The sequence below is a fragment of the Agelaius phoeniceus genome, chromosome 2 (genome assembly GCF_051311805.1).
Source record: "Agelaius phoeniceus isolate bAgePho1 chromosome 2, bAgePho1.hap1, whole genome shotgun sequence".
NCBI classification, from domain to species: Eukaryota; Metazoa; Chordata; class Aves; order Passeriformes; family Icteridae; genus Agelaius; species Agelaius phoeniceus.
Genome location: NC_135266.1, coordinates 80294339 through 80311224, shown reverse-complemented (window position 1 = coordinate 80311224; position 16886 = coordinate 80294339). Strand labels below are relative to the sequence as shown.

The 16886-nt window shown below is 42.8% G+C and overlaps 1 protein-coding gene across 1 annotated transcript; it reads right to left on the bottom strand.

The window, feature by feature from the left end:
- Positions 1-5024: 5024 nt before the first annotated feature.
- LOC129117490 (transmembrane 4 L6 family member 1-like) lies at positions 5025-15767 on the bottom strand. The gene is given in 7 exon segments (XM_054628178.2): positions 5025-5045; positions 5538-5724; positions 6491-6636; positions 7232-7242; positions 7245-7440; positions 12089-12154; positions 15597-15767. Coding segments are annotated over 7 exon segments (798 nt in total).
- Between the last annotated feature and the right edge of the window lie 1119 nt (positions 15768-16886).

The following is a 16886-nucleotide window of genomic DNA, read 5'->3' as shown; positions in this document are numbered from 1 at the left end:
TCTCTTGGGAAAAAATCCGAAAAATTGTCAGGCATAAAATTCTCCAGAGAAACTTCATTTAAAGACCCAGACGGGTGGAGAGCGGATGTGGTAGGACACAATGTAAGTGAAAACATGACATGATGGGATGAAGGCAACTTAGAGACAGAGCATATGTAAGGTAGTTCATCTGAATCTGGAGTGTTTTTGTTGATATACAGTGCAAGGGCTGTAAAAATACAAGCTTATACCAAGAAGACCAGTTCCTCACTGAATCTGTTATTGTACTCTTTTGCCATTAAATGACTCTCAGCTAATGCATCTATTTTTAAATTTAAAAAAAAAAAGAAAGAAATCTCACCAATGAAGAGGTTTTTGAGGTGGGTTTCACTCCCTGCTCATGTTGGAGGGCTGCAGCTTTGGGTGCCAGCTGCTCTGCTGCTCACTTCAAGCTCCTGGAGTAACCCATGGGGACAAATCTTAGGGGGAATTGACTGACCTGTTTCTAGTCTTGTGAGGCAGGACAGAGTAAGGACATGTCTCAGACTGATGAACTCAGGGTTGCTTCTAAGAGCAGTGTCACTGTATTTCAGAGCTTGATTTGAATGCTTACATCGAGGTGGCTGGTGTCACCTGAGATGCTATAAAACCTCTGAGATGTCCACTTGGCCAAGCAGAGGCTACAGTCCCCGCTGGAAACACCTTGCCCTCCTGGAATAGCAGCCAGGATATTCTGGTGTATCTCCAATGGTTCTGAGCTTGGGGGATACAAGTCCTTTCCAGTACCTGAGGGAATACAGGAAAGCTGAGGAGTGACTTTTTACAAGGGCATGTAGTGACAGGACAAGGAGTAATGACTTTTAACTGAAAGAAGGTAGGTTTAGATTTCACAAAGAAATTCTTTACTGTGAGGGTGGTGAGGCACTGGCACAGGTTGCCCAGAGGAGTTGTGGGTGCCTTATCCCTGGAAGTGCTCAAGGATGTGTTGGACAGGGCTCTGAGCAACCCAGTCTGGTGGAAGATATCCCTGCCAGTGTCAGGGGGGTGGAACTAGATGATTGTAAAGTCCCTTCTAACTCAAACCATTCTGTGACTCTATGATACTCAGCTGACCTCTTAACTCTTACACCTTAAAGTTTTCTATGTATTCTAGAAATTATCTGCACTGTAGTGAGCACTTACAGCTTTGTAAGGGTAAGCTCTGTAGTGAGCTACTCAGCTTTGCAACTGAAGAAATAAAGATGGACAAAGCAGTGGCCTCTGTGGCTAAGACCGTGCCTTTGCTCTTCCTCTCTGGGTAAAACGTGCTGCATTATTGCTGATGGGCTTTAGATGGCTCTCTGTGGCCCATGGGCTCAGGAGAAAAGGGGTGCTTCCTGGTGAGAGACATCCTGCAGGGAAGGGCGTTTCTGAAGGGTGGTTGTCACTCCTCTGGAAAGGGACAAGGCCAAACAGCTGGTGCTCTGTAGGAGATTAAATAAGGTACTCTGAGAGTCTGGAAAGGTTTGGGTTATTTTTAAATTCCCTTTGGGATTTTTCAAGTTTGTTTGCAGAGAAGAGTTCACCTGGGAGCAGAGGCACAGGACTGGGGCTGGGGCAGTACAGCAGGAGGCCACGGCACTCTGAGATCTGCAAGGATCAACCTGTCGCTGGTTTACTTTGCTCTGCAAGCCAAAAAAATCGAGAACATCGAGTGCCGAGGCCTGAGGCATCTAAGCCATTTGCATCAAAATGAACTGACAGTTCCTCTTGAGATGAGAGGGTATGAACTAGTCTGTAGTGTCCAGCCCTGGTATTTGGATTGTGTCCTTGATCTGACAGCTGAAACACATGGCTGTTGGTCTCCAAACATTTACATTTTTCAGATGATGTCCTTGGTCTAAAGTTTTGTTCTTGTCCCAAGTTAGTCGTAATTGCAAGTGGCTGATCTCCTGCATGAGTTTCAAAGGACAGAGAGGGATAATTTGATGCAAACCCAACATATTTAAGTCCTTCAATCAGAGCCTGTGTAGTGTGATTGCACAGTGAATTAATATCAAAATGATACAAATATTTTTGTCTTTATGTCTGGGTAGTTTTTGACTATTCATTATTTAAAGTCAATAGATACAGAAAAGATAGACAGATAGACAGATAGATAGATAGATAGATAGATAGATAGATGATGAATGTAGAGAATAGCTAGATATAGAAGAATAAGTGTCTTAGTTTTACTAAGTTCTTCATGTACACATTACAAAAAAAACCTCTTATGGACAAAATTGTTCTTTTCCTTTGCTAGGAGATTTCCCTGAGAGAATTCTTTCCATCTTGGAAAAAAACCCCAAAACCAATAATTTAAAATCTGTAGTAATCCAAATTCTGAACCATGATCTCTTATCTTCAGTCAGGCCAACTCCCTGTTCAAATCAAAGTTTTTATTATTTTTAGTATTATGCAGACATTTTCTTTTGAAACCTTGCCCACCAGAAGAGTTTGGGTTCGCAGGTCTCCCTGCAGTGCTTGGCATGAAGAGCTGCCCCTGTTGCAATGTGCAGGCTGGCTCCTGGAGAAGGCTCTGGTGTCACTTCTGAGAGCACAGGTCTTGCCTCATGTAAAAGGTGATCTGGGAGATCCAAAAAAGCATGAGCTGAAATAATTTAATCTAATTTAGTCATCTTTACGTATTTTCACTAAATGATTTTTAGCATCCTTGTGTTTGCAAGAGACAGCTGTTTGCTTTGGTCAGCCACACCTTCATGTTGTTAGCTGCAGATGAGACTCTTGGATCTCCGGACATTTGTGCCTGGGTTCTTTGCTGCACTTCAAATGGCACCAGATGTTCCTGTCCATGGTGGACAACTGAACCTTGCTCAGCAGGGCAATGCCTCCCACTTGCCTTAAGCATCTCTTTCAGTGTGGGCTGGGGGAAGGTTGCCTCTCCCCATGGCCTGTGTATCTTGATGCCTACCCTGGAAGAGACTTCTTCATGGTGATTCAAGTCAGCTTATTTAACTCTGCTTTCTCTGTTATCCCATTTATCTTCCTATTGGAGGTAGTTTGAGCTCACAAGTCCTTCAGACCACACAAATCAAGCCAGAAAATAAGTTCAGAATAGCAATATTTAATATTTACATATATCAGTGAGGCCAGTGGTCACACAGTTGGCAGGACAGAGGGTGTTCCCAGGAGCACACAGACATCCCCAGGGCAGGACAACCTGGAACAAGCAGATGGCAGCAGCACAGTGCACTTATTTTTCTGTGCTGGAGGTGTGCCAGTGGGTATCTCTTCCTCTTCTGGTGCTAGCACAGCCAAAGTTGGCTTTGTCCCAGAGGTGAGAGTAAGGGAGTCAAAACTAAGGGATGAGGAAGGGCAGGTATTTAGGGACTGTGAAGGGTTCACAGAGCCCCTGTGCTGATGAAGGAGTCCCTCTCCACCTGACTAGATGCAAGTATACTTCTTTCTCACTGCCTCTTTAACTCTTTTCCTGGTTGGCTGTCAGCTGTATGTGGTTGCTCTGTCCATGCTTCATCTGCTGGCAAAGAACATGAGCTTTTTAAGCCACCTGGCAGGTTTGGATGCACCTAATGATGGGCTGCAAACTTCAACAAGTCTTATGCTTTCTTCTTTACAGAAGTTGCATTTAAATTTTATAGGTTAAATTTCCTCCTTCTAGGGGTGAAACTATGCTCCAAGGTGCATATGCACCTCATCTAGGCAACTGGCCTTTTCTTCTCCATTTTGATATAAAGGAGAATGTGAAGCATTTTGCATGTTGCATTAAAGGACAGCACAAGCAGCCACATATGTCTGCAATAAGTGTATTTAAAGAGCTTGTTCCCATGCTACAGCACAGAAATACAAACAACTTCGAGAAAACACAAATCAGGGAAAATAGGCTCCAAGTGCTTTAAATATATTCAGGTTTTCTAGCTGCCTACATGCATTCAGGATGGGTAAAGATGATTTCATGGTTTGGCTGACAGCTCCTGTCCAAGAATTAACCTTTGAGGAAGTCACTGAAATGATGAGTTTTCTGAAACATCCCAGTCATGGATATTAGCTCAAGATCAAGGGCTTGCTCTTGAGTGATGATGGGGAATTATGCAGTTGCTGGTTGGTATTACAGTTGCTAAAAAACTAAAGCTGATGCAATCTGCTGCCTTCAGATTATATCTTCTATATATTACTAAGTTGCACATAATTACTACATTTATCTTTGGTGAGTTAATTCCTTGATCCATGTGCTCTATTCTAGAGCAGCCCTTCAGACCTGTGTGGAAGTTAGTGAAGTTCTTAGGCAGTTTCATGAAGGCAAAATTGGTGGTGAGGTTCTTCACCCTTTTGTTAAGCCAGACATTTCTAAACTCTTGCTGCAAACCCTGTTACCTGTGTCGACCCAAATGCTCCTCTACGGCTGCCACAACTCTCAGATGTTCCTCAAGAGCCAATTTAGAAGTGCCCTGGGCTTTGGCAAGGGGATCTGGCTCCAGGGTGGCAGAAAGAGGCTGGAACCCATGTTCTTGAGTTCCTCTGCAGTGTCTCAAACACTGCTCGATATATTCTCTGCTCATCCTCATTCAAATCTGTGAGTGCCCCATTCAAAAATTAATAGGAACAGACAGGTGAGCTCATGGTCAGATTTGGGGAGCATGGGACATTATTTACATCAGCCAGAGAGTGCCTGCTTCATGCAGCTGATAAATGTGTACATTAGCAATAGCTCCATTTCCCACATACACGAGAGGGCAAGTGGTGATCTTTTATCTGAGGACTGTTGTGCTTTATACACAAGTAAAGCAGTAAGGGCCAGACAGATTAATGTTTTTTGCCAGTACCTGAGGTTTGGCAGGTATGTTTAGAGAGATGAAAATGTGGAGTCTCAGACTGAAATGATCTAGCCCTTTTCCACCCTGACTTCTTCATAAAAAAATAATTTTGCCCTGTGAAACACCTGAACATTTTTTTTGTTGTCCCCCCATAAATAAAACAGTACAGTGCACTATCCTTATTGCATGTGAATCAGCATTTTGGGGCTTGTCTTGGCATTCCTTGTAGGTCATTCACATTCCAGAAATATTTGTCTGAAAGGCAATGAATGAAAGATGATTAATTAATATTTCAGGGGATATCTGACTTACTGCAAATATCTTGTACAATGAAAAGAAACAATGAAAAGGAAGCAATAGTGATAAATGAAATTTGAAAAATGTTTTCTTCCATTCAGTAAAATAACAACATTACTATATTTGACCAATTTTAAAAATCTCTACTTTTTGTCTCTCACTTACATATGCTGGGGAGGGTCATTATACTTTATCAAAAAAGGCCTCTTAAATAGCAATAGAGCCATGCAATGAGTATGTCAGTATGTCATACTGCTGTTTAGAAAAATCTGAGGACCAGGTTATCCCTGACTATGATGTGACAGACAGAAAGAGGCTGTGCAAATGCATCTGTACTGCCCAGAGGAGCTCGTCCAGGGACTGTGCAGATCTCTCAGCTCATGTACCATCACCAAAGCCTGAAAAATAAAACTGGAAAGAACATAAAGCACCCTTTTACTGCATACCAACCTTTCTTCTCCTCATACATGTGCCACATATGAAGCCAGTGAGTCCATTGATGACTTGAATGAAACAAAGAATAGCTTCAATCACACCGATGACCAGGAGAATAGAGAAAAGGACAATATTCCAAAGGATGATGTTTTCAGGTTGTTTGCAAATACTCCATGTTGTCTGGTTAAACAAATAATTGTCTCTGTGATAGAGGAAAATATTTGGCAAGGTATTAGAAAGTAAAAACTTGAGAATGCTTTCTCTGTTTTCTGGCATTTCATTTTCTGAACTTGACTGCACAAAGTGAGTTTCAAATGGTGCTATAATTGGTCAAAGCTGCTGATTCTCCCCAGAATTCTCTTTGCAGAGATGCAACTGATAATTAGGGAAGAGAGCCACATCCATACTTTGTTGCATGCACAAGTATCTCCTGTTTGTTGTATGGCAAAATTATGTTAATAACTAAAGAGAAAGGTTTTAAAACGTGTCTCCACATTCTCCATTCCTGCTGTGGTATCTCAGCCCAGTCCATTCATTATCTCTAGCTCTGATTTGAAGAGCATAGTTGTCAAGGTTGGCTTTTTAGATTTAGAGAAGATTTGCTTTGCTTTTCAGAAGCAGGTGGAGCAGGCTGAATTCTTTGTAATTTAACAGATTAATGTGGCACAGTAAGCAAACATTTCCTTTTGACTCCAGTGGGAGTCACAGCTCACAGAATTTTGAAAGTGTGGTGCAAATTGCACAAGGGACTTGTGGCAAGCACAGCAGATGAAACTCAGGCAATTTGCCCAAGGATGATTCCTTGGTCAAAGAAATGACCAGCTGGAACATGCTACTCACAGAAGTGTGAGTTTAGGTGTACACAGGGTGAACCATCAGTTCATTTTGGAAAAATCCAAGTTCACTTTAAAAAGATAGGGGAGCGATCAGGGAAAGCAAAATTGGAGGAGTTTGGAAGCCATACTCACTCCAGAGTGTCATTCCTGAAAGGGTAGAGGTATTCTCCATCACCTGTGTCACACAGAGGACCCCCAATCAGCCCCAACAAAGAGATGACCACACAATATGCTCCTCCTGCAAATCCCATCACAGACAGGATCACTGACAGCAGCATCTGAAAGGGAAAAGACCTTCAACATAGTGTGCACAAAGGTTTGAGTAGCATGGAGAACTCACAGTGAATGAGAAAGAATTTTCTTTTTTGTCTCTTACTTTATGCTGAAAAGACTACTGCTACTAAATTTGTGGGAGTAAAAAATAGTTGACTTTTTATGACTATTGTAGCTGTCCTAGATGTTAAAGAACTTACTGAGTTTTATGCTTAAGCTAATAATTATGAAAAATCTGGTGAGTTTTCTTTCAAAAGCCTGTATAAGGCTAATCCTGGATTGATCTGTTCTGTATCATGTACCTTGGCATTTCCAACTCTTCACCTTTCTTGGCCCTTGCACCAACAGAAAAAGGCAAGCAACTACTGAACAAGATATGAAAGTAACAAAAGATAGGTTAATTGTTTTTGCTAATTGATGGAATGCAAAAAAGCCTTTCTTTTCCCTGCTTTCCTCCATTTTGCAACACCATGACATGCGATTACCACTTCTCATGTTGAGAAATCTAATTGTGCTGCATGTGGCAACAAACCAGCAGTGACTTCAAATTGTATGTAATGCATTCATGTTTTACATCAGCCACTCCCACAGAAATGTTACCTTTACTCCATTCTGGGTAGTTTTCTAGTAATGAATGGGATGTATCCAGTTGCTGTTTGTCTATAGAAACAAAAATCCCAGGAGGGTGCTACTGGTGGTGCATCTGGGACAGGCTTCTCAATAGTCTTGTTAAGAATCACTGCTCGTGGTTGTTCACAACTCTGCCATAGAGCCAGGGGATAACCTGGAGCAGGGAGAAGGCAGTAGGCCTGCCTTAAAGGCAGGGCAATGGCATGACCAAGGAAGCACATACAGAATACTCTCATCCATGACTCAGGTTTGAAGCCAAATATCTCAAGTCTCATAATTCCCCATTGCCAGCAAATACCAGGTGAAATCCACCACCCCACAAGACAGGTAGAAACCTTCTCCTTGTCCCAGTTGTTCCACAGACCACTGCACTACACAGTCAAATGGAAATATCCACCATCCACGTCAGAGTTTTTGACAAAGCCTTGAAAAGTCTTCACTGTTTGAACACATTCAAGCTGGTGAATGCAGTTTCCAGCTTACCAGCCAACAGCTTTCTGTAGAACCTTGCTCGATGCTGGTGTGTGAATTGACTAATTTTGTGTATTGTTTTGCCTCTGAGGCAATCCTGAGTTAAAAGTTGCTGGGATTTCTCATGGGATTTATTTAATCATAACTGATTAACAACTCAAAGCTGGATACTCTTTCCTTAGTCTTTATCTGCATGTTGGCTGAATTGCCTCTTAGCAGAGCTCCATTGTCAGCAAAATGTAGATAATTTAGTCTATTGTCCTGGACCAAAACAGTGTTTGGGTTGTAGCTGATGCACTGTCTCTCACAATAAGATCACCAACCATGCCTTGTGGTGAAGGTGAGTGACTGATACTCTCTTTGAAATCCTACCTATTCTGAATCACTTTTCCCCATTTGCTTCCTCATTTACTTCAACTCTGCATTCTGCTTCTTGGTTGAAGGATCTTAATTATGTTAACAATTCATTTTGGTAGCAGTACAGGGCATCCCAAAGATAATTATGAAGAAAAAGTCAAATGGTCTTTTGGTATTACTATGTTTTATGATAGCAGTTACTACTGGTAGTACTTGTCAGTGCTATCTGTGATGACTGTGTTCTGTCACATGATTGTCTCATTTGGAATCTGTTGACTGCAGGACTAACCTCATCCAAGCTATTTCCCTTACTGTGTACAGGATCATCTAGACAGAGACTTTACTTGTCCCCAAAAGAAGAGTCTGAATTTGCTACAGCTGTTAGATTGGCTCTCCTCAGCATTTTCTAGACATGCAGGGGCATTTCTCCATTTTATCTACTGATCTGGAGACTTTTCTGGAGGCTTGCCTCATAATCTGTGAAAATCCAAGGATTTTATTGACCATTTCATCATCTCAAACTTTCAGCATTTTCTCTAGTAGTAGTTCTCATTGAAATATTTCATTTCCTCATTTGTGTCCTTAATTGCAACAGGAGGCCTAAGCTGAGATGCTTGAGTGTGTTGAAATTTGTTTCCCATGATGTTGACCTGTTTTGTACTCCTGAAAAGATTTTGCTGACGATTTTTGCTGATTTTCCCTGCTTTATTCAATCCTTCAATTGAATTGTCCCTGGTGAGCTGATGAAGGCTCTTAGAATTCATTCTTTGAATGTTTGTATCAGCTTCTTTGGTGAAGTTACCAAGTTCTTCCTGTCCCAGCTTGTGCTGCTCTTTAATACCCTGGTTCTTGCTCCATACACATTTCTTTCTTCTCTGTTTTTTGTCTGGAAGTGGTTTTTGGGTTTTTTGTATTTTGGGGTTTTTTTATGGGTTTTTTTTGGGTTTTTTTGTTTGGTTTTGTTTGTTTGCTTGTTTTTGATGGAATAGTTATTCTGTCTGGTTATCTGGATATCTTTGCTTAAGTTTGTCTGGAAAGCTGCTATGGCTATTCTTGTTCTACTAGTAACTCTTAAGGAAGACTTAGAAATACTGGACTATATGTTTGCTGATGCAATGAGAGAAGCTGTATTTTGGGTGGGTCTTTTTCCTCATCACGTCAGTGCAGTGGATAATTTCAGATGTGTACGTGCTAAGCTGCAAGACACTGAAGCTTTCTAAATCTATTACTTTCCAAATTCATTACTCCATAATGCAAGGACAAGAGGCCATTGATGTATGTTTGTAAATAATAATTTAAAGTTGATTAATGAAGAAACTTAATGTAGCATGTAATCACTGTGAACTGGAAAACTTACTAAAGTGAATAAAAAGTATGAGAAACATACTATTTTTATTACTGTTGAAGATACTTTGGCAGTGTGTAAAGGCTTTGATGAAGTCTGAAACTATTAAACCAGGAATTGTGCAAAATAAAATAGAACAGAGTCCCTGCCCTGAGCAAAATGTTATGTTTTGATTAAACAATAATTCTGATCAGTAATAATTCTTTAACCTTTTTCTTTCCCTTTTTATTATGACAAGCAGTTCTGCAATTTGGAGTATCCAAGTGTAATTTATCATTTTATACGTAAGATTTCCAAAGCAGAAAGGTGCCCAAACTTGCCTTTGGATTACAGTGGCTCCTGAGTAGTTCCATGAGGGCTGTTTCTCTGCCAGTAGGTGGGGAACCCTTAGCAGGTCCATCCAGACCTACCTCCCAAGGAGCTCTGTCACTCTGGGACGTTGCTGATATTGTGGATGTTTGAACCCATCCCAGGAATTCTCTGCTCTCCAGGGCCTCACACCATACCTACCCTGCCTTGCATATACAGCCCTTATAGTCAGGACATCTGAGCACCCCTGCTCTGGATGCCTGTGCATTTCCTTCCACTCTCCACAAAGCACATTTTGCCTGAAGTTTCATCCCTTAAAGAAGCAGACCATCAGCCTTCAGATCTCCCTGCAACACTGACCTCTTTTTGAACGTTTGGAAATCACTCTTCCCCAGTAGCTGTGCAGGGTAAACTTGTTTTTAGTTGTTCACAGCCATTCACTCTTCGCTCATGTCCCCATCTCATCCCTACTTTGAGCATCTCAAGCAGACTGTTGAAAACATAGGGAGTAGAGCTTCACCATTTCCACCTCACAGAGGTGTATGACTCCAGAGGGAGTGTGTTCAAAAAGACAGCATTTTCATAGATAGACTGTCCTCACCAAGCCTGTTTTCCACTTTGCTTTGGGTAGCTTCATCACTTGGCCATCAGCCACTTTGTGATATGGCTTAGTGGGCATGGTGGTATTCATTTGAAGGTTGGACTTGATGAACTTGGAGTTTTTTTCCAACCTTAATGATTCTGTGATTCTCCTGATTCTACAAAATATCACAGTGCATAATCAAATTACTTTCTTAATATCTATTTTATTCCTCTATAACAGCAAATAAAGAAAAGGAGAACAGCTTGTAGGTAACCAATGTGATGGGAAGGTGCAGACAGGGTATCTGGCATTGATGTACTGCTGCTAGGAATGGCTCAGATAGTGAAAGAGGAGGTGGAGAATGGAGGATTGTGGTGGGTCTGTGGATGTGGGCTGTTGGATGACACTGTGCTAGCACCTGTGTTGTTGGGCTGGGGAGTGAAACCAGCCAGCCTGGGGAAGTTTGACTCTTGGCTCTGTAATATTTAGGGCTGGGATGAAAGATAGAGAAGAGACACCTGAGATGTTGTGTGAACTCAGCCCAGTTCAGCTGGATTTCTCCTTGTGACTTAACAGATTCAGTGAGCATAGGAACCACAACAGTAGCTGTGTTTCATCACTGCTTTCTACATCACCCAAAGTAAAGCAAAGCAGCTGGCTCAGGCACTGTTTGCAGGGTGCCTAGGATCTCACCCCAGCTCTGCAACTGGCCTGCTTGGCCATTGTCAGCATCCTGTCTGTGCATGTGACATTGTGACATTTGGTAAAATCAATGTAACGGCATGTCCCTTGGGGTGTGCCTGCTAATGTGTGACATCCTAATAAAGAATGCTATTTTGGTATTATGTATCATGAATTAAGTAAAATGTTTTAAAGAGGCAAAGGTTTTCTCATGGATCAGACTAAATATTAATTGAAGAGTACAGAAGAGACGTGCTTTACTGCATGGAATCTCTCATTCCAGGCTGCTTCTGGGAAGGATGCAGACTCAAAAAAATTTCTAAGTCAGTTTCTTCTTGCCAATAATGATAGCCACACAGAAGTCTTTACCCAGGGCTTGAGGGTGAATGGATATGCCTTTATAACATGTTGCTTTATAATATTCTTAATTATCAAGTAAAACATCTCTCTGGCCTTTCTTTAGGTGTCAGAGAGCCTAAATTACATTTTCATATTTCACATGCATAATATTTGGGCACATGTGAGCTACTGGTCAGAACTGCAGGAAGAAGTGCTGGCTCCTCAGTGCCAGATGCAGCATCTCATGCTTTGGCCATGGACCTGCAAATAGGGGATGTGTGTATCCCTACAGAGAAAAGCAGGGATGAAGCTGTGGAAAAGTAGATTGCCATGGAAGGGTATAGAGGAACCAGGACTCTGTGGAAGCAGGAGGAACAGGCAACTGTCTCAGTCTTTATGATTGCCTTGAACAGGGGAGCTCAAGGAAGCTGGAGCCACATTTTACTTCATGGGATGTAGCCCCCTTTGCTCTCAGCATTGTGCCTGAAGGCTCCATCCCTGGCCCTGGCTTATTTCCCTCCTATCAGCAGCTGCAGCATCATAACGTTCTTGTTGGCTCACTGAGCCCTCAGCCCCAGCCCAGGGACGCTGCAGATCAAGCTCCTCTTCTCCGTTTCCCTGACATGGCTGCTGACAGAGGTGTGATGGTTTGTCACTGCACATTTCCACATGCTGAGCAGCCATTTCAAGAGCTATTGCACAACCTCTGTAGTGCCATTTCAACACATGAATATCCACTTACCCCACACCTGTTAGCGCAACATCCTGCTCCACCTGCTCCCAGCATCATGAATGCCGGCAAAATAACCTGTAAGAAAAGCATAGGCTTTGAATTAGTGTGCAGCACTTCTGCTGGGGTGCTTTTTAAATTCTAAGAGCTTGGGCATCATGTTCCTCAAATGTAAGTCACCTTTTGTCTCTTCTCTGGGAATTACACCTGCTTGGATGTTGGTGCCACTGAAGAGTTACTCAGAAATAATTGTGGGATTGCAGTCTGGCAAATTGCTGGTACATCAATTCTGATTGCTGAAGCTATACTGCTTTCTTTTCAGGGTATAAAAAGGTTCAGCACAGGATTGTTGGAGTTTTTTGTTCGGAAAAAAAATGTGTTAGTTTTGAGAAAACTGAATTTCTGCCCAGAAAAGATACATAACTGGACTAAGAATTATGATCAGTGTAAGCCTCCTGAGCATTCTGCTCTGGTTTATAATTAGGAAATCAGCCTTGAGCTTCCTGAAACAGATCTGACTTTGGTTTGGGTGGGGGGTGTTTGTGCTGAATTTCTGGAAAACCTACAAGACGGACTTCAGTCAATGGGGAACTTCAGTTCACATCAGCTTTCTCCATGGAAATTATCAGGCAGAGCTGGACCAATATAATGTAGTCAGTAACCATCTATGACTGGAGATATTATGCTGCCTTACAGACACCCTGGAGTTAGGAAAAGTTGCCTTCAGTTTGGTAGCCAGAGGGCAAGAAAGCTTTTGTGGGTCTGGCTTTGCAGCCAGCACACTCCCACTGCCTTGTCTCTACACACCAGTGATGGTTAAAGCATCTCAAAGAGCAGCACAAGTAAAGGAGTACTTAAAAAATTAGGAAATGGTTACCATAAAGTTAATGAAAGAAGAAGAGCCCAAATCAGTCAATCAATCAATCAATCAATCAATCAAACAAACAAAAAAAACAAACCCAAAAGGTAAGGACTGTAAAAATGGCCTCACTAGATGCTGGCAAGATTTTTTCTCATTCAGGGCAGGAAGAGCAGAATGTCCATGATTAACAAAGCCCACGGAATTTATGTGTGTAGTGTGAATATCTCTGTTGAACAGTGTGAGACGTTGTTATGAAACTTGCTTAGATTTGTAGGCTCCTAGATATTTTTCAAAGGATTTATTCTCTGTTGCCTTTTATGCACACCCTAGAGGCAACCTACAGCACCTGAAGTGCTGGCTGGACCACATCTGGAACCTGCAGAAACAGAGCATTGAGATTAAAAAGGTGTTCCGCTTCCTGCAAAGAAGTCCAGTCTTAAATAATCACAAATGGTCCCCAAGGCAGCCTCAGCCCAGGTGTTCTACTGTCAGGCACTCAGAAGGAGAGTTAATACCTCTGCCCATCAAACCAACACTCCTGTTCCTCCAGGGCTGTCATTTTTCTTTCGAGGTTTCCCATCTAAGTGGCAAACACTTTTGTGTCATCTATTAGCCTGGCTCAGGATGAAGGGTTTGCTTGGCAGCTTTCTTTTTATGCAGTGCCTGATTATAAACACCTGCCTTTTGACACGGGCATGAGAATTTGCTGGGTTTGGCTGTTGTCAGTAAAACAAGAGCTGTGTGTGAGCCATGGCTCAGTCAGGCATTTCCTTCTGTTGCACACAGGCTTTCTATGACGAAAGGCGTTACTGCGACACATAGAGCCAGTCTTACTCTCTTTACATCCCAAATATTTGAAATAAGGAAATTGAGAGGTTTTCATGTCATATAATTTCCATTAGAAATTCATCAGAGGAGGAAAGGGTGGAGCTGGCTGCTCAGCCAAAGGGTATGCTGACAATCTATGTATCAGTCTACAGATGAAGTTCCCAGGTGCAGGGAGGTTTACTGGCTCACAGAGCTAAACCAGGCTGTTATGAAGTTTCTCCCACAGTCTTGACTCTGGAGGCTGCATCCTAGTTGTGGGGAGATTCTCCAAGATCGGGCAACCTGTTGGCAAGGCTTGCCTCAGTTTCCTTTGGGAGGAATCCAGGTGGATGGGGGAACACACTGCAGCTCCATCTTTCCTCACTGAAGTGTCAGGATATGGACCAGACTTCAGTCGTGGAGCATCCTCTCCCTTGTTTTAACTCCTTAGGACACTGAAAAGCCAGTCTTCATTTTCCCATGCTTCCAGCATCTGGAAGATGGAGCTGCTGATAATGCTTTCTTTCCCCTTACCTGTGGGCATTTCTCATGCTGTTTTCTGGAAAACGTGCACTCAACAGAATTTTTTGTGGATCAATTACTCCTAATGTTGTGTTTTGAAGGTCAGTGCAAATTCTTCCTCTCCTCTGACTAGCTGTTCTCATTTTTGATGTATGTGGTGCTGGCCCCAGGCAAATCTGTGTGGAAGCCTTAAAAGAAGGCACGTTTTCAATGAGCCAGTGATGCTCTCATGTCTAACATCTCTCCTTTCCTTTCATTGAACGCCAATGGCTCCTGGGCTTGCAGTGATGCGAATTTTCCACAAGGTCTCTCATGTAGTTGCACTTCTTCCTTCTACAAACTCATGCTTATGTTCAAGCTCAGCATGAGTAATAGGGCCAAGTGGTAGCCACAAGAAGAAGCAGACAAGCTGCTGGTGGAGAACAGTTTATTGAATGACCTTATGCCATGTTTCTGCTTTGGGAAATATGAGTATGAACCAGATTCACTGCAGGCTTTCCATAGACTTAAGCAGCAGCTGCATCATAGGCTGACTGTGAAAGAGATTTACTATTTTCTAAGTTAATTATTCTTAAAGATTAATTTATTTTTTGGCCAGCTCTGTGCCAGTTTGCCATCTGCCCAGTACTGGTCATATGCATATTACTTGCTCAGCTTTTTAACTGCACTTGGGTAGATAATTGAAAGAGCACAAGGGGAGCAGGCTTTCTGATGAACTGGAAAGATAAGTATTCCCCAACATGTTCCCTTCTAGACATGGATATTCACATAAAAGTGATCTTTCCTGAGGCCTGGAATGGAGAACTAGTTACAGAAGAGCACATTCAAACCAGATCCAACCCAAAAGAAGGTGGGTGGGAGTGTGGGAACAGGAGGCATTCAGCTTATTAACCCATTTGCAACTCCACATTTGTAAAGTGTTAGCTGGGTCTCAAACTAACACCTGCTGAAACACGTTTTTGATTTTCCCTTAATGTTTTTGTGAATTGGGGGTGCAGACAATAGTGAAAACTCACTGCCTCCAGCTGACCTCAGCTTTGCTTTCACTCTTGGAGGATGAACACTCATGTAACTCTTCTCCACAGTGAGTAGTTAGGCCTAGTGCTTCTTGGAGTCCTGATATTTATTTCAGGAATGTTTTGTATTTCTTTGACTAGGCACTTTTTTTGCCATAAATGCATTTTCTCAGTTACATACCCAACTTCTCATTTAAGCTGTTCACATGTCTATGCAAAACACATTTTTATGACTTTTTTTTAACGGTGATTTTCTTGGCCCCAAATTTAAAACAAAACTGAACAAAACTCACAAGAAATATTAATCTCTTACCAGTATCCCAGCTCCCAGAATGCCGTGGAAAAACCAAACTAAATCAGTTATCTCGCTGAGCTGCAGTACTTGTCCATTGGGGAAGTACAGGAGAATGTTGGAGACAATGGCACATATTGCCAGTGGGAAGAGGGTGATCCCAATGCACTTTGAACACTTCCCCGTGCACATGGCAGCTCTCTGCTCAGGAAAGATACAGGGAGGTTTGGGTTACTGCAGTGCAGGGAGCACCACGTTTCAGCAGTTTTATACTTTAATGAAAGAAGAATAAATTTCATAGAAAGAAATGTTTCAGGTAAGACATACACAGGAAATCCTGTTCTACAGACCCTGTTCCCTTCAGAGAATTTATTTAAAATTGAATTATTCACAGCTGGGATGTTTAATTGAATTTACTTAAAATTGTGATGGTAGGAAATTACCAGAGGGTTTCATTTTAGTTTTTAATGGACAATTGTCTGTCCATTGGGAATATCAGTCACAAAACCATGACTCCCCAAACAGATACCCTGGCTGGCAGTCAGGGCTAAGGCCTGGAGTGGAAGGGGAGGTGGATGCTGTCCTGGTTTAACCAAGCCTGGTTTTCAGTTGGGGGGAAAGATTGACATCCCCATTACCAATCAGAGGGCTATTTTTGGAGATTGACACCCAGTTAAACCACTTAGAAGAGCTGGATGCACCTCTACAAAAACGCATTTATGGACGGGCTAGGGCAGGGAAGCTCTCTTGGTTCCCGGCCTCTGAAGGGGTAACTAGCCAGGCCCAGGCCGGCCCCTTGCGGCTAGGCCAGGCCTGCCCAGGCCAGGCTTGCACGGCCCACATGGTTGGGTCAGCGTGCTGCTTGGTTCAGATTTCTGCTGCCTCCGGGCCATGCCACTGAGAATGTCCCGGCGCTGTGGATGACCGCGCAGCCAGGATGCTTGGCTGGAGTTGGTGTGGCCGAGACAGCGCTGTGTGGCCAGGGCTATCTCAGCATGGCTCGCACATAAATTTTGCTTTACTCCAAGACTAGCTCTAGCATTGGCCCTGTGGCCAGCGCTGGAGACAGCCCCAAGGCCAGAAGCGGGGAGGGCCAAAAGATGGCCCCAAGGCCAGAAGTGGCCAGGGCCAAAACTAGCTGCTGCCAGCCCAGTCCAGGAGCAGCCATGGGGCTGAGAGTGTGTGGCTGCAGCTATCTCAGCATGACTCGCAATAGACTTGATTTGCTTAGCCACTTTTAGCCAGCCATACTGCAAACAGAAAGACAAAAGCAGAAGCTGTTTTGTTTCTTTTTCCTGGTGCCTTGCATGA